Source organism: Salmo trutta, chromosome 1, assembly GCF_901001165.1.
Source record: "Salmo trutta chromosome 1, fSalTru1.1, whole genome shotgun sequence".
NCBI lineage: Eukaryota > Metazoa > Chordata > Actinopteri > Salmoniformes > Salmonidae > Salmo > Salmo trutta.
This window is the reverse complement of record NC_042957.1, coordinates 77,511,751-77,536,914: the sequence shown is the minus strand read 5'-3', so window position 1 is coordinate 77,536,914 and position 25,164 is coordinate 77,511,751. Positions and strand designations below refer to the sequence as shown.

The 25,164-nt window shown below is 43.7% G+C and overlaps 1 protein-coding gene across 1 annotated transcript in view; it reads right to left on the bottom strand.

Annotated features, from left to right (window-relative positions):
• The window catches only part of LOC115208269 (tubulin-specific chaperone D-like), a 72,565-nt gene that overhangs the window by 15,392 nt on the left and 32,009 nt on the right, over positions 1-25,164 (bottom strand). Inside the window, 5 exon segments of the mRNA XM_029776206.1 lie at positions 9,206-9,291; positions 10,137-10,166; positions 10,486-10,543; positions 21,171-21,304; positions 21,307-21,329. Of these exon segments, the coding sequence (XP_029632066.1) occupies positions 9,206-9,291; positions 10,137-10,166; positions 10,486-10,543; positions 21,171-21,304; positions 21,307-21,329 (331 nt within the window).

The following is a 25,164-nucleotide window of genomic DNA, read 5'->3' as shown; positions in this document are numbered from 1 at the left end:
TAACAACTACTACAGGTAATGTTATAACTACTACTACAGGTAATGTTATAACTACTACTACTACTACAGGTAATGTTATAACTACTACTACTACTACTACTACTGGTAATGTTATACCAACTACTACTACTACAGGTATTGTTATACCAACTACTACTACTACTACAGGTATTGTTATACCAACTACTACTACTACTACTACTACTACTACTACTACTACTACTACTACTACTACTGGTAATGTTATAACTACTACTACTACTACTACTGGTAATGTTATAACTACTACTACTACTACTACTACTACTACTACAGGTAATGTTATAACTACTACTACAGGTAATGTTATACCAACTACTACATGTATTGTTATACCAACTACTACTACAGGTATTGTTATACCAACTACTACTACTACAGGTATTGTTATACCAACTACTACTACTACTACTACTACTACTACTACTACTGGTAATGTTATAACTACTACTACTACTACTACTACTACTACTACTACTACTACTACTACTACTACTACAGGTAATGTTATAACTACTACTACAGGTAATGTTATACCAACTACTACTACTACATGTAATGTTATACCAACTACTACTACTACTACTACAGGTAATGTTATAACTACTACTACTACTGGTAATGTTATAACTACTACTACTACTGGTAATGTTATAACTACTACTACTACTACTACTACTACTACTACTACTACTACTGGTAATGTTATAACTACTACTACTACTACTACTACAGGTAATGTTATAACTACTACTACAGGTAATGTTATACCAACTACTACTACTACATGTATTGTTATACCAACTACTACTACTACAGGTATTGTTATACCAACTACTACTACTACTACAGGTATTGTTATACCAACTACTACTACTACTACAGGTATTGTTATACCAACTACTACTACTACTACTACTACTACTGGTAATGTTATAACTACTACTACTACTACTACTACTACTACTACTACTACTACTACTACTACTACTACTACTACAGGTAATGTTATAACTACTACTACAGGTAATGTTATACCAACTACTACTACTACTACATGTAATGTTATACCAACTACTACTACTACTACTACTACTACTACTACTACTACAGGTAATGTTATAACTACTACTACTACTGGTAATGTTATAACTACTACTACTACTGGTAATGTTATAACTACTACTACTACTACTACTACTACAGGTAATGTTATAACTACTACTACAGGTAATGTTATACCAACTACTACTACTACATGTATTGTTATACCAACTACTACTACTACAGGTATTGTTATACCAACTACTACTACTACAGGTATTGTTATACCAACTACTACAGGTATTGTTATACCAACTACTACTACTACTACTACTACTACTACTACTACTACTACTACTACTACTGGTAATGTTATAACTACTACTACTACTACTACTACTACTACTACTACTACTACTACTACAGGTAATGTTATAACTACTACTACAGGTAATGTTATACCAACTACTACTACTACATGTAATGTTATACCAACTACTACTACTACTACTACTACAGGTAATGTTATAACTACTACTACTACTGGTAATGTTATAACTACTACTACTACTGGTAATGTTATAACTACTACTACTACTACTAGTAATGTTATAACTACTACTACTGGTAATGTTATAACTACTACTACTACTACTACTAATGTTATAACTACTACTGGTAATGTTATAACTACTACTACTACTGGTAATGTTATAACTACTACTACTACTACTGGTAATGTTATAACTACTACTACTACTACTAATGTTATAACAACTACTACTACAGGTAATGTTATAACTACTACTACTACTGGTAATGTTATAACTACTACTGGTAATGTTATAACTACTACTACTACTGGTAATGTTATAACTACTACTACTACTGGTAATGTTATAACTACTACTACAGGTATTGTTATACCAACTACTACTACTACTACTACTACTACAGGTAATGTTATACCAACTACTACTACAGGTAATGTTATAACTACTACTACTACTACTACTACTACTACTACTACTACTACTACAGGTAATGTTATAACTACTACTACAGGTAATGTTATAACTACTACTACAGGTAATGTTATAACTACTACTACAGGTAATGTTATAACTACTACTACTACTACTACCACTACTACTACAGGTAATGTTATAACTACTACTACTACTACTACAGGTAATGTTATAACAACTACTACTACAGGTAATGTTATAACAACTACTACTACAGGTAATGTTATAACAACTACTACTACAGGTAATGTTATAACAACTACTACTACAGATAATGTTATAACAACTACTACTACAGGTAATGTTATAACAACTACTACTACAGGTAATGTTATAACTACTACTACTACTACTACTACAGGTAATGTATTAACAGGGTGAACAACTACTACTTCAGGTAATGTTATAACAACTACTACTACAGGTAATGTTATAACAACTACTACTACAGGTAATGTTATAACAACTACTACTACTACAGGTAATGTTATAACAACTACTACTACAGGTAATGTTATAACAACTACTACTACAGGTAATGTTATAACAACTACTACTACAGGTAATGTTATAACAACTACTACAGGTAATGTTATAACTACTACTACAGGTAATGTTATAACTACTACTACTACTACTACAGGTAATGTTATAACTACTACTACTACTACTGGTAATGTTATACCAACTACTACTACTACAGGTATTGTTATACCAACTACTACTACTACAGGTATTGTTATACCAACTACTACTACTACTACTACTACTACTACTACTACTGGTAATGTTATAACTACTACTACTACTACTACTACTACTACTACTACTACTACTACTACTACTACTACTACTACTGGTAATGTTATAACTACTACTACTACTACTACTACTACTACTACTACTACTACTACTACTACTACTACTACAGGTAATGTTATAACTACTACTACAGGTAATGTTATACCAACTACTACATGTATTGTTATACCAACTACTACTACTACAGGTATTGTTATACCAACTACTACTACTACAGGTATTGTTATACCAACTACTACTACTACTACTACTACTACTACTAGTAATGTTATAACTACTACTACTACTACTACTACTACTACTACTACTACTACTACTACTACTACTACTACAGGTAATGTTATAACTACTACTACAGGTAATGTTATACCAACTACTACTACTACATGTAATGTTATACCAACTACTACTACTACTACTACAGGTAATGTTATAACTACTACTACTACTGGTAATGTTATAACTACTACTACTACTGGTAATGTTATAACTACTACTACTACTACTACTACTACTACTACTACTACTACTACTAGTAATGTTATAACTACTACTACTACTACTACAGGTAATGTTATAACTACTACTACAGGTAATGTTATACCAACTACTACTACTACATGTATTGTTATACCAACTACTACTACTACTACAGGTATTGTTATACCAACTACTACTACTACTACTACAGGTATTGTTATACCAACTACTACTACTACTACTACTACTGGTAATGTTATAACTACTACTACTACTACTACTACTACTAATGTTATAACTACTACTACAGGTAATGTTATACCAACTACTACTACTACTACATGTAATGTTATACCAACTACTACTACTACTACTACTACTACAGGTAATGTTATAACTACTACTACTACTGGTAATGTTATAACTACTACTACTACTGGTAATGTTATAACTACTACTACTACTGGTAATGTTATAACTACTACTACTACTACTACTACTACTACTACTACTACTACTACTACTACTACTACTACTACTACTACTACTACAGGTAATGTTATAACTACTACTACAGGTAATGTTATACCAACTACTACTACTACATGTATTGTTATACCAACTACTACTACTACAGGTATTGTTATACCAACTACTACTACTACAGGTATTGTTATACCAACTACTACTACTACAGGTATTGTTATACCAACTACTACTACTACAGGTATTGTTATACCAACTACTACTACTACTACTACTACTACTACTACTACTACTACTACTGGTAATGTTATAACTACTACTACTACTACTACTACAGGTAATGTTATAACTACTACTACAGGTAATGTTATACCAACTACTACTACTACATGTAATGTTATACCAACTACTACTACTACTACTACTACAGGTAATGTTATAACTACTACTACTACTGGTAATGTTATAACTACTACTACTACTGGTAATGTTATAACTACTACTACTACTACTAGTAATGTTATAACTACTACTACTGGTAATGTTATAACTACTACTACTACTACTACTAATGTTATAACTACTACTGGTAATGTTATAACTACTACTACTACTGGTAATGTTATAACTACTACTACTACTACTGGTAATGTTATAACTACTACTACTACTACTACTACTAATGTTATAACAACTACTACTACAGGTAATGTTATAACTACTACTACTACTGGTAATGTTATAACTACTACTGGTAATGTTATAACTACTACTACTACTGGTAATGTTATAACTACTACTACTACTGGTAATGTTATAACTACTACTACAGGTATTGTTATACCAACTACTACTACTACTACTACTACAGGTAATGTTATACCAACTACTACTACAGGTAATGTTATAACTACTACTACTACTACTACTACTACTACTACAGGTAATGTTATAACTACTACTACAGGTAATGTTATAACTACTACTACAGGTAATGTTATAACTACTACTACAGGTAATGTTATAACTACTACTACTACTACTACCACTACTACTACAGGTAATGTTATAACTACTACTACTACTACTACTACAGGTAATGTTATAACAACTACTACTACAGGTAATGTTATAACAACTACTACTACAGGTAATGTTATAACAACTACTACTACAGATAATGTTATAACAACTACTACTACAGGTAATGTTATAACAACTACTACTACTACTACTACTACTACTACAGGTAATGTTATAACAACTACTACTACAGGTAATGTTATAACAACTACTAATACAGGTAATGTTATAGCGAGCCACTGCCTGTTCACCCCGCTACCATCCAGAAGGCGAGGTCAGTACAGGTGCATCAAAGCTGGGACCGAGAGACTGAAAAACAGCTTCTATCTCAAGGCCATCAGACTGTTAAACAGCCATCACTAACATTGAGTGGCTGCTACCAACATACTGACTCAAATCTCTAGCCACTTTAATAATTAAACATTGGATGTATTAAATGTATCACTAGCCACTTTATATAATGTTTACATACCCTACATTACTCATCTCATATGTATATACTGTACTCTATACCATCTACTGCATCTTGCCTATGCCGCACGGTCATCCATATATTTATATGTACATATTCTTATTCATTCCTTTACACTTGTGTGTATAAGGTAGTTGTTGTGAAATTGTTAGATTACTTGTTAGATATGACTGCATGGTCGGAAATAAGAGCGTCTGCTAAATGACGTAAATGTAACTAGAAGCACAAGCATTTTGCTACACTCGCATTAACTTCTACAAACCATGTGTATGTGACCAATACAATTTGATTTAACTAACTACAGTACTGGACACAGCTAACTAACTAACTAACTAACTAACTACAGTACTGGACACAGCTAACTAACTAACTACAGTACTGGACACAGCTAACTAACTAACTAACTAACTACAGTACTGGACACAGCTAACTAACTAACTACAGTACTGGACACAGCTAACTAACTAACTAACTAACTACAGTACTGGACACAGCTAACTAACTACCTACAGTACTGGACACAGCTAACTAACTAACTACCTACAGTACTGGACACAGCTAACTAACTACAGTACTGGACACAGCTAACTAACTAACTAACTAACTACAGTACTGGACACAGCTAACTAACTACCTACAGTACTGGACACAGCTAACTAACAAACTAACTAACTACAGTACTGGACACAGCTAACTAACTAACTACAGTACTGGACACAGCTAACTAACTACCTACAGTACTGGACACAGCTAACTAACAAACTAACTAACTACAGTACTGGACACAGCTAACTAACTAACTACAGTACTGGACACAGCTAACTAACTAACTACAGTACTGGACACAGCTAACTAACTAACTACAGTACTGGACACAGCTAACTAACTAACTACCTACAGTACTGGACACAGCTAACTAACTACCTACAGTACTGGACACAGCTAACTAACTACAGTACAGTACACAGCTATTTGAAGGCTCCTTTTCAACAACATTTAGCATCAGCCTACAGAACATATTGTCATATTGTTTATTTCCTCAACAACATCTTGGGCCTCAACAGTAATCTGCTGCTCCAGTCAGAAGTGAAGTAGGTCTCCCCCGGGGCTATATTCTTTAACAGGTTTTACTCTATGATGTGGGAGCAATGTTTACTCTGACAGTATAGGTGGTGGTAGAGACGTCACTCATGGGATTAGGATGGTGGCAGTCACATTCTACAGGGAGGCAGGGCTGCGTCTGAAATGGCATTCTAGTGCACTACGTTAAACCAGGGCCGGTAGAGAATAGGATGCCATTTCAGACGCAGTCAGTGACACAGCCTCAGGGCACCTATGGTGACAGTCGCATTCCACGGAGAGGCAGGGCTTTGACAGCTCAGATACCTGAGACGTCAGCGATGCATTGAGAAGGAGAGAAAATGTCCCTGGTTCAACATAAAGGACCTGTCCTGTGCACACTCCTTCACAAAAAAACTACTTTTACAATATAAAGGGGCAGGCTCCATTTAACTAAGGCCAGATAGTACAGCTATGTTCTGTGGTTCTGGGTAGTGTAAAAGCTACTACCAGGTAGCCTCCCCTCACACACAGGGAAATGGTTTCTAAAGACACAACCCTCTGAGAAGGTCTAAATGTGTGCACGTAACCACAGCAGTGTTCTACAATATTGGACCGCTGAGATTTTTCTAATTCTGTAGTGCAGCTCAAGCAATTTCTCCAACTGTCAACACATTCAAATGAATAGAGGACGTGTAACGGAGACGAGTTGGTTGGGAATTGTGGGTAGGAGCGCGTTGGGGCTGTGTCCCCCACCGCGGATGGTGGGGGACAATGGGTCACCTGACTGTCACATCTCAGCATCTGTCAACTATGACTCCGGCTGAACACTTCAAGCTCCCGTCTGGGACAGGTGTCTCTATCGGGATGTTACTGTGTGTTGTAATATACTGTTCTATGTTCCTGTCTATGCCCCTTTCTGTCCAAAGAGGTCATGTCTAGACACCAGCTAGGTTTCATACATTTGGCTTTCATGAGAATATTCAAAAATGTGCATAAAACAGTATCAGATTTTCCTACCAGATGTGTTTCCACCGGTTTGTTGCTGATAAAATGCTGAGCGTGATGACTTAGTGCATAAAGTGGGGGAAAAAAGTATTTGATCCCCTGCTGATTTTGTACGTTTGCCCATTTACAAAGAAATGATCAGTCTATAATTTTAATGGTAGGTTTATTTGAACAGTGAGAGACAGAATAACAACAACAAAATCCAGAAAAACGCCTGTCAAAAATTTTATAAAATGATTTGCATTTTAATGAGGGAAATAAGTATTTGACCCACTCTCAATCAGAAAGATTTCTCACTGTTCAAATAAACCTACCATTAAAATTATAGACTGATCATTTCTTTGTCAGTGGGAAAACGTACAAAATCAGCAGGGGATCAAATACTTTTCCCCCCCCACTGTATAAACATTTATTTTGCGGTTAAGTAGTTTTGTCAAAAACAATGTTGCGTTACATAACAAATGTACCCACACTGGTCTTGGCATGTGCGCTCTGGCAAACAGCTTGCAATTACAATGCGGGTAGGCTAGTCTACATGATGAGATTATTTACAATGCGGGTAGACTAGCCTACATGATGAGATTATTTACAATGCGGGTAGGCTAGCCTACATGATGAGATTATTTACAATGCGGGTAGGCTAGCCTACATGATGAGATTATTTACAATGCGGGTAGGCTAGCCTACATGATGAGATTATTTACAATGCGGGTAGGCTAGTCTACATGATGAGATTATTTACAATGCGGGTAGACTAGCCTACATGATGACATTATTTACAATGCGGGTAGGCTAGCCTACATGATGAGATTATTTACAATGCGGGTAGGCTAGCCTACATGATGAGATTATTTACAATGCGGGTAGCCTAGCCTACATGATGACATTATTTACAATGCGGGTAGGCTAGCCTACATGATGAGATTATTATGGACAAAACTTAGATTGTTTTGATTTGTCAAACGGCAGCCAAGTATTGAAGCATCGATCATCATGTCACCAGAAAAAGACCGTCGATATTTATTGGTAAAGGAACATCAAGCTCATCACTGTGCACTTTCACCTCCCTGTAAAGTTCATCACAACTTATTTCATCTGTACCTTATTAACCTGCATGTTACCTGAGTGGTAGTGGGAGGACAACACACCATATCATCACCTGACTCCAAGCTTTACTTCGATATGATGATTATTATATCTACAGTACAAGTCAAAAATGTGGACACACCTACTCATTCAAGGGATTTTCTTTATTTTTACTATATTCTATATTGTAGATTAATAGAGAAGACATTAAAACTATTAAATAACATATGGAACCATGTAGTAACCAAAAAAAAGTGTTAAATAAATCAAAATATATTGTATATGAGATTCTTTGCCTTAATGACAGCTCTGCAGACTCTTGGCACAGCCTGGAATGAGTAGGTGTGTCCAAACCTTTGAATGGTACTGTATATTAACGCATAAAGGCGTTTCCACCGCTCTCTCACACAATACATTTTACAGACACAAAAAGATACTGTACCCACATTCCCGGGAGTGACTTTTTTCAGGCGTCAGGTAATTCCTCCTCATGAAAAGGTTGGATGGAAACCTAGACTGTGTCTAGTTATTAAGGAGGTCCATTTTGGCTCAAGAGCTCCCCTAGAGGGCAAACCTCTGTAGAGTATCTTTAACTCACCTGATGGCCAGGTAACAGTTGTTCAGGTTCCCAACAGCAAAGTAGTCAGCTGCTACTACTATGTCGATACCGTAGGGGAACGTGCCCTGGAGACAGAGAGGCAAGGGATCACATCTATGGTTTTACTTATGTACCAAGAGAACAGTGGTTTCAGTGTGACCGACTGGGTTCCAACCCAGGTCTCCTGTTAGCCCGTTGAGCTAAAGCCTATGCATTAGACCAGGGAGCTAACACAAATCTCCAGGTCTCAGGCAAGGTTACCAAAACATTTCTTGATCAGCACATAATTTAGTTTTCTGGCAGTTGTAGATCTGTTTAAAGGACTTTAGTGACAGTCAGGCCACGTTACAGTTACACCTGGATGGTAGGTGATCTGTTTAAAGGACTTTAGTGACAGTCAGGCCACGTTACACCTGGATGGTAGGTGATCTGTTTAAAGGACTTTAGTGACAGTCAGGCCACGTTACAGTTACACCTGGATGGTAGGTGATCTGTTTAAAGGACTTTAGTGACAGTCAGGCCACGTTACAGTTACACCTGGATGGTAGGTGATCTGTTTAAAGGACTTTAGTGACAGTCAGTCCACGTTACAGTTACACCTGGAGGTGATCTGTTTAGAGGACTTTAGTGACAGTCAGTCCACGTTACAGTTACACCTGGATGGTAGGTGATCTGTTTAAAGGACTTTAGTGACAGTCAGGCCACGTTACACCTGGATGGTAGGTGATCTGTTTTAAAGGACTTTAGTGACAGTCAGGCCACGTTACAGTTACACCTGGATGGTAGGTGATCTGTTTAAAGGACTTTAGTGACAGTCAGGGCACGTTACAGTTCCACCTGGATGGTAGGTGATCATTATAACTCAAATGTACTGTGTATCATAGCATGTAATAACTAATAACTTATGGTTTTGGTAACTGGGTTCACAAACCTGTCTTCCCACATTCTCCTGGAAGGCAGCCTGGGAGAGAAAGAGAAAAATACACAGTTTAGTAGTTAGATAATAGTCAGTAGTGAGATCTGATAGATATGACAGGGTCTAAGAGACAGTAGTTAGATAATAGTAGTGAGATCTGATAGATATGACAGGGTCTAAGAGACAGTAGTTAGATAATAGTCAGTAGTGAGATCTGATAGATATGACAGGGTCTAAGAGACAGTAGTTAGATAATAGTCTGTAGTGAGATCTGATAGATATGACAGGGTCTAAGAGACAGTAGTTAGATAATAGTCCGTAGTGAGATCTGATAGATATGACAGGGTTAGGAGTGGTCACTCACTGATGCAGCTCTACAACAGTTGATGTTTCGGTCAAACACAGCAGTGATCACCAGAGCACTGAAAAGAGAGAGAGACAAATAGATGGACAGATAAACACACTGATACACAGCCAGGCAGGTGAATTTATTACCTTAATGCCTTCGTATTGGGTGTTGGGCCACAGTGAAGTCATTGCTATGACCGGACAGGAGAAAACCCTTGAAGAACAAAACAGATCACCCAAGTTTGACTTTGTGATTGTTGATAAAAGTATGAACTACTAAACTACCACTCAAGTAAAGTGTTAGCCAGTTTCTTGGTCGACCAACTGAAGAAAAACAACCTAATCTGGGCTGAGAACCAAAATTCAACAAGTTGACATTGTATCAACAACAACAACCTGAAGGAATGTATGATTACATATGACTCTGGGCCATCCTGTAGTCACTGACTCTGGGCCCTCCTGTAGTCACTGACTCTGGGCCCTCCTGTAGTCACTGACTCTGGGCCCTCCTGTAGTCACTGACTCTGGGCCCTCCTGTAGTCACTGACTCTGGGCCCTCCTGTAGTCACTGACTCTGGGCCCCTCCTGTAGTCACTGACTCTGGGCCCTCCTGTAGTCACTGACTCTGGGCCCTCCTGTAGTCACTGACTCTGGGCCCCTCCTGTAGTCACTGACTCTGGGCCCTCCTGTAGTCACTGACTCTGGGCCCTCCTGTAGTCACTGACTCTGGGCCCTTCCTGTAGTCACTGACTCTGGGCCCTCCTGTAGTCACTGACTCTGGGCCCTCCTGTAGTCACTGACTCTGGGCCCTCCTGTAGTCACTGACTCTGGGCCCTCCTGTAGTCACTGACTCTGGGCCCCTCCTGTAGTCACTGACTCTGGGCCCCTCCTGTAGTCACTGACTCTGGGCCCCTCCTGTAGTCACTGACTCCGGGGCCCCTCCTGTAGTCACTGACTCCGGGCCCCCTCCTGTAGTCACTGACTCCGGGCCCCCTCCTGTAGTCACTGACTCCGGGCCCCCTCCTGTAGTCACTGACTCCGGGCCCCCTCCTGTAGTCACTGACTCCGGGCCCCCTCCTGTAGTCACTGACTCCGGGCCCCCTCCTGTAGTCACTGACTCCGGGCCCCCTCCTGTAGTCACTGACTCCGGGCCCCCTCCTGTAGTCACTGACTCCGGGCCCCCTCCTGTAGTCACTGACTCCGGGCCCCCTCCTGTAGTCACTGACTCCGGGCCCCCTCCTGTAGTCACTGACTCCGGGCCCCCTCCTGTAGTCACTGACTCCGGGCCCCTCCTGTAGTCACTGACTCCGGGCCCCCTCCTGTAGTCACTGACTCCGGGCCCCCTCCTGTAGTCACTGACTCCGGGCCCCCTCCTGTAGTCACTGACTCCGGGCCCCCTCCTGTAGTCACTGACTCCGGGCCCCCTCCTGTAGTCACTGACTCCGGGCCCCCTCCTGTAGTCACTGACTCCGGGCCCCTCCTGTAGTCACTGACTCCGGGCCCCCTCCTGTAGTCACTGACTCCGGGCCCCCTCTTTAATCACACCGTTGACATCCCTTCTCTCTCCTTACAAATCATCCACCCATTTCTGTCCTCCCTCTTTTCCTCCTTCCCAATCTCTTTCTGTCCTCCCTCTTTTCCTCCTTCCCAATCTCTTTCTGTCCTCCCTCTTTTCCTCCTTCCCAATCTCTTTCTGTCCTCCCTCTAAGTGTTATAGGAAGGTGTAGGTGTGTGAACTAGGCTGCTGAGGGATACCCAGTTCCTCTGACAGCCAGCAAGCCAACCAGCCAGGCCGCCAGCCAGCCACCCAACCAGCCAGCCACCTAACCAACTAGGCCGCCAGCCACCCAACCAGGCCGCCAGCCAGACACCCAACCAACCAGGCCGCCAGGCAGCCACCCACCAGCCAGGCCACCAGCCAGCCACCCAACCAACCAGGCAGCCACCCAACCAACCAGGCCGCCACCCAACCAACCAGGCCGCCAGGCAGCCACCCAACCAACCAGGCAGGCAGGGAGGGAGAAACTGCCCCAAGCTCTGTTGGCTCTTCCACTCTTCTCTCTGTCCCTGGACACTAACCCTAACCTGACTAACTCTGTTCTCTCTGTCCCTGGACACTAACCTTAACCTGACTAACTGTGTTCTCTCTGTCCCTGGACACTAACCCTAACCTGACTAACTGTGTTCTCTCTGTCCCTGGACACTAACCCTAACCTGACTAACTGTGTTCTCTCTGTCCCTGGACACTAACCCTAACCTGACTAACTGTGTTCTCTCTGTCCCTGGACACTAACCCTAACCTGACTAACTGTGTTCTCTCTGTCCCTGGACACTAACCCTAACCTGACTAACTGTGTTCTCTCTGTCCCTGGACACTAACCCTAACCTGACTAACTGTGTTCTCGCTGTCCCTGGACACTAACCCTAACCTGACTAACTCTGTTCTCTCTGTCCCTGGACACTAACCCTAACCTGACTAACTGTGTTCTCTCTGTCCCTGGACACTAACCCTTACCTGACTAACTCTGTTCTCTCTGTCCCTGGACACTAACCCTAACCTGACTAACTGTGTTCTCTCTGTCCCTGGAGACTAACCCTAACCTGACTAACTGTGTTCTCTCTGTCCCTGGACACTAACCCTAACCTGACTACCTCTGTTCTCTCTGTCCCTGGACACTAACCCTAACCTGACTAACTGTGTTCTCTCTGTCCCTGGACACTAACCCTAACCTGACTACCTCTGTTCTCTGTCCCTGGACACTAACCCTAACCTGACTAACTGTGTTCTCTCTGTCCCTGGACACTAACCCTAACCTGACTAACTGTGTTCTCTCTGTCCCTGGACACTAACCCTAACCTGACTAACTCTGTTCTCTCTGTCCCTGGACACTAACCCTAACCTGATTAACTCTGTTCTCTCTGTCCCTGGAGACTAACCCTAACCTGACTAACCCTGTTCTCTCTGTCCCTGGAGACTAACCCTAACCTGACTAACTCTGTTCCCTCTGTCCCTGGACACTAACCCTAACCTGACTAACTGTGTTCTCTCTGTCCCTGGACACTAACCCTAACCTGACTAACTGTGTTCTCTCTGTCCCTGGACACTAACCCTAACCTGACTAACTGTGTTCTCTCTGTCCCTGGACACTAACCCTAACCTGACTAACTGTGTTCTCTCTGTCCCTGGACACTAACCCTAACCTGACTAACTCTGTTCTCTCTGTCCCTGGACACTAACCCTAACCTGATTAACTCTGTTCTCTCTGTCCCTGGAGACTAACCCTAACCTGACTAACCCTGTTCTCTCTGTCCCTGGAGACTAACCCTAACCTGACTAACTCTGTTCCCTCTGTCCCTGGACACTAACCCTAACCTGACTAACTGTGTTCTCACTGTCCCTGGACACTAACCCTAACCTGACTAACTCTGTTCCCTCTGTCCCTGGACACTAACCCTAACCTGACTAACTGTGTTCTCTCTGTCCCTGGACACTAACCCTAACCTGACTAACTGTGTTCTCTCTGTCCCTGGACACTAACCCTAACCTGACTACCTCTGTTCTCTCTGTCCCTGGACACTAACCCTAACCTGACTAACTGTGTTCTCTCTGTCCCTGGACACTAACCCTAACCTGACTAACTGTGTTCTCTCTGTCCCTGGACACTAACCCTAACCTGACTAACTGTGTTCTCTCTGTCCCTGGACACTAACCCTGACTAACTGTGGGTTCAGTGAGGCAACAGTCCATGGACTGGGGGGAGGAAAAGAAAGAACGAGAGTCTTATCTGAGGAGGAGAGTTCCCCTGGGGACATCCTGCACCTTATATCCTGTGTGAGTTCCAGTGTTTAATAGTGACCAAGCACAATGTCTGTGTGCGTACCCCCCTGTGCGCATGTGTGTGTGTGTGTGTTTGTGTGTGTGTGTGTGTGTATATGTAAATGCCACACTAAAGTGGAGTAAAAATGTCATGAGGCTTTGATGAATCTGGAGCAGGACTGAGCTTGCCTGAGCCCCGGTACCAAACAGCCACCGAAACCAACCGCGCCAGGCGAAACCTGGCTGCAGGGAGCGAGAAACTGGTGTGTGTGTGTGTGGGGGGGGGGGGGGGGGGGGGGGGGTGTTAAAACTGACACTGCAGAGCTAGTCTGCAGAGTCACAGGGTCCCACAGGCCCAGACATGTCCAGGGAGGGAGGGAGGGAGGGAGGGAGGGAGGGAGGGAGGGGCAGGGCACGTAAATGAACATCAACTTCTCTGCAGACACAGGCAGGACAGGTGTGGCGTCATGCACAGCTAAGAGGTACACCAGAGACACCTGACTGACAACCAAGGCCCTCCTCTCATCACCCTCTCCTCAGCATGGCAAGAAACAACACACTCATCCACAGTAACACCACCTTCAGTCACCTTAAATCCTTTCAGGGACAAAGGAGCGTCTGCCTGCCTGTCTGTGAAATACATTAAGCCCGGACAGTGCTCCAAACCAAACCAGTTAGACACGTCGTATGGCTTAACAGCCAGAGGGAGATGGTTTCATCATGCTGAGGTGTGGATGAGGAGAGGCAGAGATAGAGGCTTGTAGTCTATACGTTGAGGTGTGGATGAGGAGCAGCAGAGGCTTGCGATAACGACCCCAGTACATATGATACCGTTGTTACTGGGGACTACGATAACGACCCCAGTACATATGATACCGTTGTTACTGGGGACTACGATAACGACCCCAGTACATATGATACCGTTGTTACTGGGAACTACGATAACGACCCCAGTACATATGATACCGTTGTTACTGGGGACTACGATAACGACCCCAGTACATATGATACCGTTGTTACTGGGAACTATGATAACGACCCCAGTACATATGATACCGTTGTTACTGGGAACTACGATAACGACCCCAGTACATATGATACCGTTGTTACTGGGGACTACGATAACGACCCCAGTACATATGATACCGTTGTTACTGGGAACTACGATAACGACCCCAGTCCATATGATACCGTTGTTACTGGGAACTACGATAACGACCCCAGTACATATGATACCGTTGTTACTGGGAACTACGATAACGACCCCAGTACATATGATACCGTTGTTACTGGGAACTACGATAACGACCCCAGTACATATGACACCGTTGTTACTGGGAACTACGATAACGACCCCAGTACATATGACACCGTTGTTACTGGGAACTACGATAACGACCCCAGCACATATGATACCGTTGTTACTGGGAACTACGATAACGACCCCAGCACATATGATACCGTTGTTACTGGGAACTACGATAACGACCCCAGTACATATGATACCGTTGTTACTGGGAACTACGATAACAACCCCAGTACATATGATACCGTTGTAGATCAGTTAGAAATGTGTATTCGTTGAGGTATTACATTTTTATTATTAAAACAGTGATTTAAACCAAACAAGAAAGTATTTAGAGAGAGATAGATTGAGGATAATCAGTCAAAGAGAGAGAATGGGAGATAGAGAGGGGGGGGGGGGGGCAGGCAGCTAACAGAAAGACAGAAGAACTGGTTTGAGGCAGTGAATAACAACTTACAGCTGTCGTACTGCTGATATGAAAATACCAGGGTCCTCATTTAGAAAACGGTGTGTACACATATTTCCCAAAACACCAGTGCACCGGTTTTCACGCAAAAGTTGGCATTTATAAAAAGTGCTTATCCTCCTTCAGGTTTTAGACCACGCGTACACACGGTTTCTAGTGGGTGAAATATTGCATAGCAAGAAGGCAGAAGTGGCCTAGTAGCCTTGTGTAGATGGGAACATATATGACAATGCTTTTATTCACAACAACAAAGGGATAAGAGGTAAAAATCCCCCCAAAAATTCCATCCAAAAATAATTTGAAACAGGCAGCTACACTGAGTTTACAAAACATTAGAAACACCTTACTAATATTGAGTTGCATCCCCCCTTTTGCCCTCAGAACAGCCTCAATTCATCAGGACATGGACTCTACAAGGTGTCGAATGCGTTCCACAGGGATACTGGCCCATGTTGACCCCAATGCTTCCCACAGTTGTCAAGTTGGCTGGATGTCCTTTGAGTGGTGGCCATGCTTGATACACACAGGAAACTGTTGAGCGTGGAAAAACCCAGCAGCGATGCAGTTCTTGACACACCTTGTACCTACTACCATACCCCGTTCAAAGGCACTTAAATGTGTCTTGCCCATTCACCCTCTGAATGGCACACATACACAATCCATGTCTCAATTGTCTCAAGGCATAAAAATCCTTATTTAACTTGGTTTCATCAGCGCTAAGGCTTGTGGTGTGTTCAGCTGTGACACTAAAGGCCTGTGGTGTATTCAGCTGTGACACTAAAGGCCTGTGGTGTATTCAGCTGTGACACTAAAGGCCTGTGGTGTATTCAGCTGTGACACTAAAGGCCTGTGGTGTATTCAGCTGTGACCCTAAAGGCCTGTGGTGTATTCAGCTGTGACCCTAAAGGCCTGTGGTGTATTCAGCTGTGACCCTAAAGGCCTGTGGTGTATTCAGCTGTGACCCTAAAGGCCTGTGGTGTATTCAGCTGTGACCCTAAAGGCCTGTGGTGTATTCAGCTGTGACACTAAAGGCCTGTGGTGTATTCAGCTGTGACACTAAAGGCCTGTGGTGTATTCAGCTGTGACACTAAAGGCCTGTGGTGTATTCAGCTGTGACACTAAAGGCCTGTGGTGTATTCAGCTGTGACACTAAAGGCCTGTGGTGTATTCATGGGTGTCATTTAGGTCATGTTATCTCTATATAGCTGTCTTTACATCTCTCTGTCCACAGCCGTCAACAACTGAGATGATTTATCTTACTTTACTAACTTTGAACCTCGCGGCTTAAACAATGACGCGGCTAATATATGGATTTTTCCCGCTTTCAATTTTCTTTCTTCCAAAAAAACACATTCTGTGATGTGCTCAGTTTTTTGGAGGCATGAAGCTTTCATTAGACCAATGAAATTGCCGAACGGGTTAAGGTCAAACAACTTTTTTGTTTACTGTTTAGATTAAATCGAGCGCTCTCAAACTTCCCATCATTCTGATTACGGTAGTCATTTTGTCACCCTCATCATGGCAAAGACACGGCGAAATGCATATGATGCAGCTTTCAAGTTGAAGGCGATTGATCTGGCTGTTGGAAAAGGAAATAGAGCTGCTGCACGGGAGCTTGGTCTTAATGAGTCGATGATAAGACGTTGGAAACAGCAGCGTGAGGAATTGACTCAGTGCAAAAAGACAACTAAAGCTTCCTGCAAATTTTTTTATTTTTGTTACAAGCCGTGTTTCGTTAAAGCCTATTTATTATTGTTACAAGCCGTGTTTCATTAAAGCCTGTTTATTTTTGTTACAAGCCGTGTTTCGTTAAAGCCTGTTTATTTTTGTTACAAGCTGTGTTTCGTTAAAGCCTGTGTAAAGTCCATTTGTTTCAATGTACCGGTAGGCACCTGCGGCTTATTTATGTTCCAAATATTTTATTTTTTTTAAATTCAGTGGGTGCGGCTTATATTCAGGTGCGCTCAATAGTCCGGAAATTACGGTAATAGTTATTTATGATGCTGTGAAGTACTAAGGACAATTCTAATGAGATCTTGAAGTGAAACGTGTTTGTTGGACTATATTTGGCCAGGGGCGGCAGGTAGTCTAGTGGTTAGAGTGTAGGGGCGGCAGGTAGACTAGTGGTTAGAGTGTAGGGGCGGCAGGTAGTCTAGTGGTTAGAGTGTAGGGGAGGCAGGTAGTCTAGTGGTTAGAGTGTAGGGGCGGCAGGTAGACTAGTGGTTAGAGTGTAGGGGAGGCAGGTAGTCTAGTGGTTAGAGTGTAGGGGCGGCAGGTAGTCTAGTGGTTAGAGTGTAGGGGAGGCAGGTAGTCTAGTGGTTAGAGTGTAGGGGAGGCAGGTAGTCTAGTGGTTAGAGTGTAGGGGAGGCAGGTAGTCTAGTGGTTAGAGTGTAGGGGAGGTAGGTAGTCTAGTGGTTAGAGTGTAGGGGAGGCAGGTAGCCTAGTGGTTAGAGTGTAGGGGCGGCAGGTAGTCTAGTGGTTAGAGTGTAGGGGCGGCAGGTAGACTAGTGGTTAGAGTGTAGGGGAGGCAGGTAGTCTAGTGGTTAGAGTGTAGGGGCGGCAGGTAGTTAGAGTGTAGGGGCGGCAGCTAGCCTAGTGGTTAGAGTGTAGGGGCGGCAGCTAGCCTAGTGGTTAGAGTGTAGGGGAGGCAGCTAGCCTAGTGGTTAGAGTGTAGGGGAGGCAGGTAGTCTAGTGGTTAGAGTGTAGGGGAGGCAGGTAGTCTAGTGGTTAGAGTGTAGGGGAGGCAGGTAGTCTAGTGGTTAGAGTGTAGGGGAGGCAGGTAGTCTAGTGGTTAGAGTGTAGGGGAGGCAGGTAGTCTAGTGGTTAGAGTGTAGGGGCGGCAGGTAGTCAAGTGGTTAGAGTGTAGGGGCGGCAGCTAGCCTAGTGGTTAGAGTGTAGGGGCGGCAGCTAGCCTAGTGGTTAGAGTGTAGGGGCGGCAGCTAGCCTAGTGGTTAGAGTGTAGGGGAGGCAGGTAGTCTAGTGGTTAGAGTGTAGGGGAGGCAGGTAGCCTAGTGGTTAGAGTGTAGGGGCGGCAGCTAGCCTAGTGGTTAGAGTGTAGGGGCGGCAGCTAGCCTAGTGGTTAGAGTGTAGGGGCGGCAGCTAGACTAGTGGTTAGAGTGTAGGGGAGGCAGCTAGCCTAGTGGTTAGAGTGTAGGGGAGGCAGCTAGCCTAGTGGTTAGAGTAGGGGCGGCAGCTAGCCTAGTGGTTAGAGTGTAGGGGCGGCAGCTAGCCTAGTGGTTAGAGTAGGGGCGGCAGCTAGCCTAGTGGTTAGAGTGTAGGGGCGGCAGGTAGCCTAGTGGTTAGAGTGTAGGGGCGGCAGCTAGCCTAGTGGTTAGAGTGTAGGGGCGGCAGCTAGCCTAGTGGTTAGAGTGTAGGGGCGGCAGCTAGCCTAGTGGTTAGAGTGTAGGGGAGGCAGCTAGCCTAGTGGTTAGAGTGTAGGGGAGGCAGGTAGTCTAGTGGTTAGAGTGTAGGGGCGGCAGGTAGTCTAGTGGTTAGAGTGTAGGGGAGGCAGCCTAGTGGTTAGAGTGTAGGGGAGGCAGGTAGTCTAGTGGTTAGAGTGTAGGGGAGGCAGGTAGTCTAGTGGTTAGAGTGTAGGGGCGGCAGCTAGCCTAGTGGTTAGAGTGTAGGGGAGGCAGGTAGTCTAGTGGTTAGAGTGTAGGGCGGCAGCTAGCCTAGTGGTTAGAGTGTAGGGGCGGCAGGTAGTCTAGTGGTTAGAGTGTAGGGGAGGCAGGTAGTCTAGTGGTTAGAGTGTAGGGGCGGCAGGTAGCCTAGTGGTTAGAGTGTAGGGGCGGCAGGTAGTCTAGTGGTTAGAGTGTAGGGGCGGCAGGTAGTCTAGTGGTTAGAGTGTAGGGGCGGCAGGTAGTCTAGTGGTTAGAGTGGAGGGACGGCAGGTAGTCTAGTGGTTAGAGTGTAGGGGAGGCAGGTAGCCTAGTGGTTAGAGTGTAGGGGAGGCAGGTAGCCTAGCGGTTAGAGTGTAGGGGCAGGTAGTCTAGTGGTTAGAGTGTAGGGGAGGCAGGTAGCCTAGTGGTTAGAGTGTAGGGGCAGGTAGTCTAGTGGTTAGAGTGTAGGGGCGGCAGGTAGCCTAGTGGTTAGAGTGTAGGGGAGGCAGGTAGCCTAGTGGTTAGAGTGTAGGGGAGGCAGGTAGTCTAGTGGTTAGAGTGTAGGGGCGGCAGGTAGCCTAGTGGTTAGAGTGTAGGGGAGGCAGGTAGTCTAGTGGTTAGAGTGTAGGGGCGGCAGGTAGTCTAGTGGTTAGAGGGGAGGCAGGTAGTCTAGTGGTTAGAGTGTAGGGGCGGCAGGTAGTCTAGTGGTTAGAGTGTAGGGACGGCAGGTAGTCTAGTGGTTAGTGTAGGGGCGGCAGGTAGCCTAGTGGTTAGAGTGTAGGGGCGGCAGGTAGCCTAGTGGTTAGAGTGTAGGGGAGGCAGGTAGTCTAGTGGTTAGAGTGTAGGGGAGGCAGGTAGTCTAGTGGTTAGAGTGTAGGGGAGGCAGGTAGCCTAGTGGTTAGAGTGTAGGGGAGGCAGGTAGTCTAGTGGTTAGAGTGTAGGGGAGGCAGGTAGCCTAGTGGTTAGAGTGTAGGGGAGGCAGGTAGTCTAGTGGTTAGAGTGTAGGGGAGGCAGGTAGCCTAGTGGTTAGAGTGTAGGGGAGGCAGGTAGCCTAGTGGTTAGAGTGTAGGGGAGGCAGGTAGCCTAGTGGTTAGAGTGTAGGGGAGGCAGGTAGCCTAGTGGTTAGAGTGTAGGGGAGGCAGGTAGTCTAGTGGTTAGAGGGTTGGGCCAGTAACCGAAAGGTTGCTAGATTGAATCCCCGAGCTGACAAGGTAAAAATCTGTAGTTCTGCCCCTAAACAAGGCAGTTAACCCACTGTTCTTAGGCGTCATTGTAAATAAGAATTTGTTATTAACTGACCTGCCTAGTTAAATAAAGGTTAAATAAACCATTTATTAAAAAAATTGAAACATTCTGTAATCTAAAAGCCCATGTTTAACCTTCTCTATTATTAGGGCAGAATCCGACTTTGAGATCCGCAAGTTTTCAAATCGACATCAATTCACTGAACTGAGAAAATTAAAAACGGAATTGACCCCGACCGGAGGATGAGGAAGAAGTAGAGGAGTGTTACCAGGCGATCTGCGTGACGAAGGGCTTCAGCTCGGTGGGTTCGTAGGCCCTGGCAAAGGCCCAACAGACGTAGCAGGCTGCGTCTCGTACGTTAGAACCAACACTACACGCTCCTCTCTTTTCATCATAGACCATTCGGCCTTCAGGATCAGAGGCACCACTGGAGGGGGGGGGGGGGGGGGGGGGGGAGAGACAAATGAGTAGTCCACAGACAAAGATAACATCTTAAACAGTTCAGAAGTAGTGTAAAGGCAGTTCATTAGAACTTCATATGTACAGTGGGGGGAAAAAAGTATAAAAAGTATTTGATCCCCTGCTGATTTTCTACATTTGCCCACTGACAAAGAAATGATCAGTCTATAATTTTAATGGTAGGTTTATTTGAACATTGAGAGACAGAATAACAACAGAAATATCCAGAAAAACGCATGTCAGAAATGTTATAAATTGATTTGCATTTTAATGAGGGAAATAAATATTTGACCCCCTCTCTCAATCAGAAAGATTTCTGGCTCCCAGGTGTCTTTTATACAGGTAGCGAGCTGAGATTAGGAGCACACTCTTAAAGGGAGTGCTCCTAACCGCAGCTTGTTAACTGTAAAAAAGGCACCTGTCCACAGAAGCAATCAATTAATCAGATTCCAAACTCTCCACCATGGCCAAGACCAAAGAGCTCTCCAAGGATATCAGGGACAAGATTGTAGACCTACACAAGTCTGGAATGGGCTACAAGACCATCGCCAAGCAGCTTGGTGAGAAGGTGACAACATTTGGTGCGATTATTCGCAAATGGAAAAAACACAAAAGAACTGTCAATCTCCCTCGGCCTGGGGCTCCATGCAAGATCTCACCTCGTGGAGTTGCAATGATCATGAGAACGGTGAGGAATCAGCCCAGAACTACACGGGAGGATCTTGTCAATGATCTCAAGGCAGCTGGGACCATAGTCACCAAGAAAATAATTGGTAACACACCATGCCGTGAAGGACTGAAATCCTGCAGCGCCCGCAAGGTCCCCCTGCTCAAGAATACATATACATGCCCGTCTGAAGTTTGCCAATGAACATCTGAATGACTCAGAGGACAACTGGTGAAAGTGTTGTGGTCAGATGAGACCAAAATGGAGCTCTTTGACATCAACTCAACTCGCCGTGTTTGGAGGGGGAGGAATGCTGCCTATGACCCCAAGAACACCCTCCCCACCGTCAAACACGGAGGTGGAAACATTATGCTTTGGGGGTGTTTTTCTGCTAAGGGGACAGGACAACTTCACCGCATCAAAGGGACGATGGACGGGGCCATGTACCGTCAAATCTTGGGTGAGAACCTCCTTCCCTCAGCCAGGGCATTGAAAATGGGTCGTGGTTGGGTATTCCAGCATGACAATGACCCAAAACACACGGCCAAGGCAACAAAGGAGTGGCTCAAGAAGAAGCACATTAAGGTCCTGGAGTGGCCTAGCCAGTCTCCAGACCTTAATCCCATAGAAAATCTGTGGAGGGAGCTGAAGGTTCGAGTTGCCAAACGTCAGCCTCGAAACCTTAATGACTTGGAGAAGATCTGCAAAGAGGAGTGGGACAAAATCCCTCCTGAGATGTGTGCAAACCTGGTGGCCAACTACAAGAAACATCTGACCTCTGTGATTGCCAACAAGGGTTTTGCCACCAAGTACTAAGTCATGTTTTGCAGAGGGGGTCAAATACTTATTTCCCTCATTAAAATGGAAATCATTTTATAACATTTTTGACATGCGTTTTTCTGGATATTTTTGTTGTTATTCTGTCTCTCACTGTTCATATAAACCTACCATTAAAATTATAGACTGATAATTTCTTTGTAAGTGGGCAAACGTACAAAATCAGCAGGGGATCAAATACTTTTTTCCCTCACTGTAGGTCATTACTAAAGTGATATATAACTCATTGATTAAAATTGTGTGATTTGCCGTTTTGGTGGTGTAAGGTACACACAGCTGTATTATAATGTATCATTACTGTTTTACTAAATTGGTCCATAAGACCAATCACATCATAGGTTTATCCATCTCCCCTGACGACGGTTGTATCATTATGGCAGCTTGTAGTTCATGTGGGATTCTAAGCCACCTATCAGATCCTCTTCCTGTCCTCGCCTCATTGGCCCTGGCCTCTGTGGTTCACTCTGATGCAAGACACTCAGAGACTGGTGGGGTTAATAGTGTCGCTGTAAACCAACACCTCTCACATGTTTTACTGCCAAGAGAGTTTTAACCGCAGCTTCAACTCCTATGACTGTGTACGGCATATGACCAAGGCAAAACTTGTTGAAATTACGTCACATTTTACACAATATAATTATCTGCTACAAACTACCTGAGAACTGGAGAGGGAAAAAGCATTGAGACTCATCAGAAATGAAAGCTGATACCAGCCATGCTTAAACTACCTCGGCCGAAATCACATCCAACAGTCAAATGTTGTGCGCTGGAGTAGAGAGGGTCCAACACGGTGTAGCGTTTATAACAACTTAATGTAATGACAATCCATTGTTGTGTTCGCTACGTACAGTGTATTCAGAAAGTATTCAGACGACTTGACTTTTACCACATTTTGTTAAGTTACAGCCCTATTTTAAAATGGATTAAATTGACAAAGCAAAAACTGAAATATCACATTTAAATAAGTATTCAGACCCTTTACTCAGTACTTTGTTGAAGCACTTTTGGCTGCGATTACTGCCTTGAGTCTTCTTGGGTATGACGCTACAAGCCTGGCACACCTGTATTTGGGGAGTTTCTACCATTCTCCTCTGCAGATCCTCTCCAGCTCTGTCAGGTTGGATGGGGAGCATTGCTGCACAGCTATTTTCAGGTCTCTCCAGAGATGTTCGATCGGATTCAAGTCCGGGCTCTGGCTGGGCCACTCAAGGACATTCTGAGACTTGTCCCGAAGCCACTCCTGTGTTGTCTTGGCTGTGTGCTTAGGGTCATTGTCCTGTTAGAAGGTGACCCTTCACCCCAGTCTGAGGTCCTGAGTGCTCTGGAGCAGGTTTTCATCAAGGATCTCTCTGTACTTTGCCCCGTTCATCTTTCCCTCGATCCTGACTAGTCTCCCAGTCCCTGCCGCTGAAAAACTCTGCCGCTCTGAGAGTCACCTCCCTGACCAAGGCTCTTCTCCCCTGATTGCTCAGTTTGTCTGGGCGGCCAGCTCTAGGAAGAGTCTTGGTGGATCGAAACTTCTTCCATTTAAGAATGATGGAGGCCACTGTGTTCTTGGGAACCTTCAAACCTGCAGACATTTTTTGGTACCCTTCCCCAGATCTGTGCCTCGACACAATCCTGTCTCGGAGCCCTACGGACAATTCCTTCGACCTCATGGCTTGGTTTTTGCTCTGACATACACTGTCAACTGTGGAACCTTATATAGACAGGTGTGCCTTTCCAAATCATGTCCAATCAATTGAATTTACCACAAGTGGACTCCAATCAAGTTGTAGAAACATCTCAAGGATGATCAATGGAAACAGGATGCACCTGAGCTCAATTTTGAGCCGCATAGCAAAGGGTCTGAATACTTATGTAAATAAGGTATCTGTTTTTTATTTTTATTTTTGCAAAAATGTCCCAAAAAATATCTAAAAACACTCATTATGGGGTATTGTGATGTCATTATGGGGTATTGTGATGTCATTATGGGGTATTGTGATGTCATTATGGGGTATTGTGTGTAGATTGATGAGGACATTTCTGTATTTCATCCATTTTAGAATAAGGCTGTAACGTAACAAAATGTGGGAAAAGTCAAGGGGTCTGAATACTTTCTGAATGCACTGTATTCCGATAAAGAATGCAGCTAGTCTCATTCCTTCAGTTTCCCAGTCATAGCCTGCCTAGGCTATATGCCTGCGCTCAAAATCAACAAAGGTCATTTTTTAAAACCTTTTTATTTAACTTATTTATAATGACGGCCTACCCCGGCCAAACCCGGACGACACTGGGCCAATTGTGTGCCGCCCTA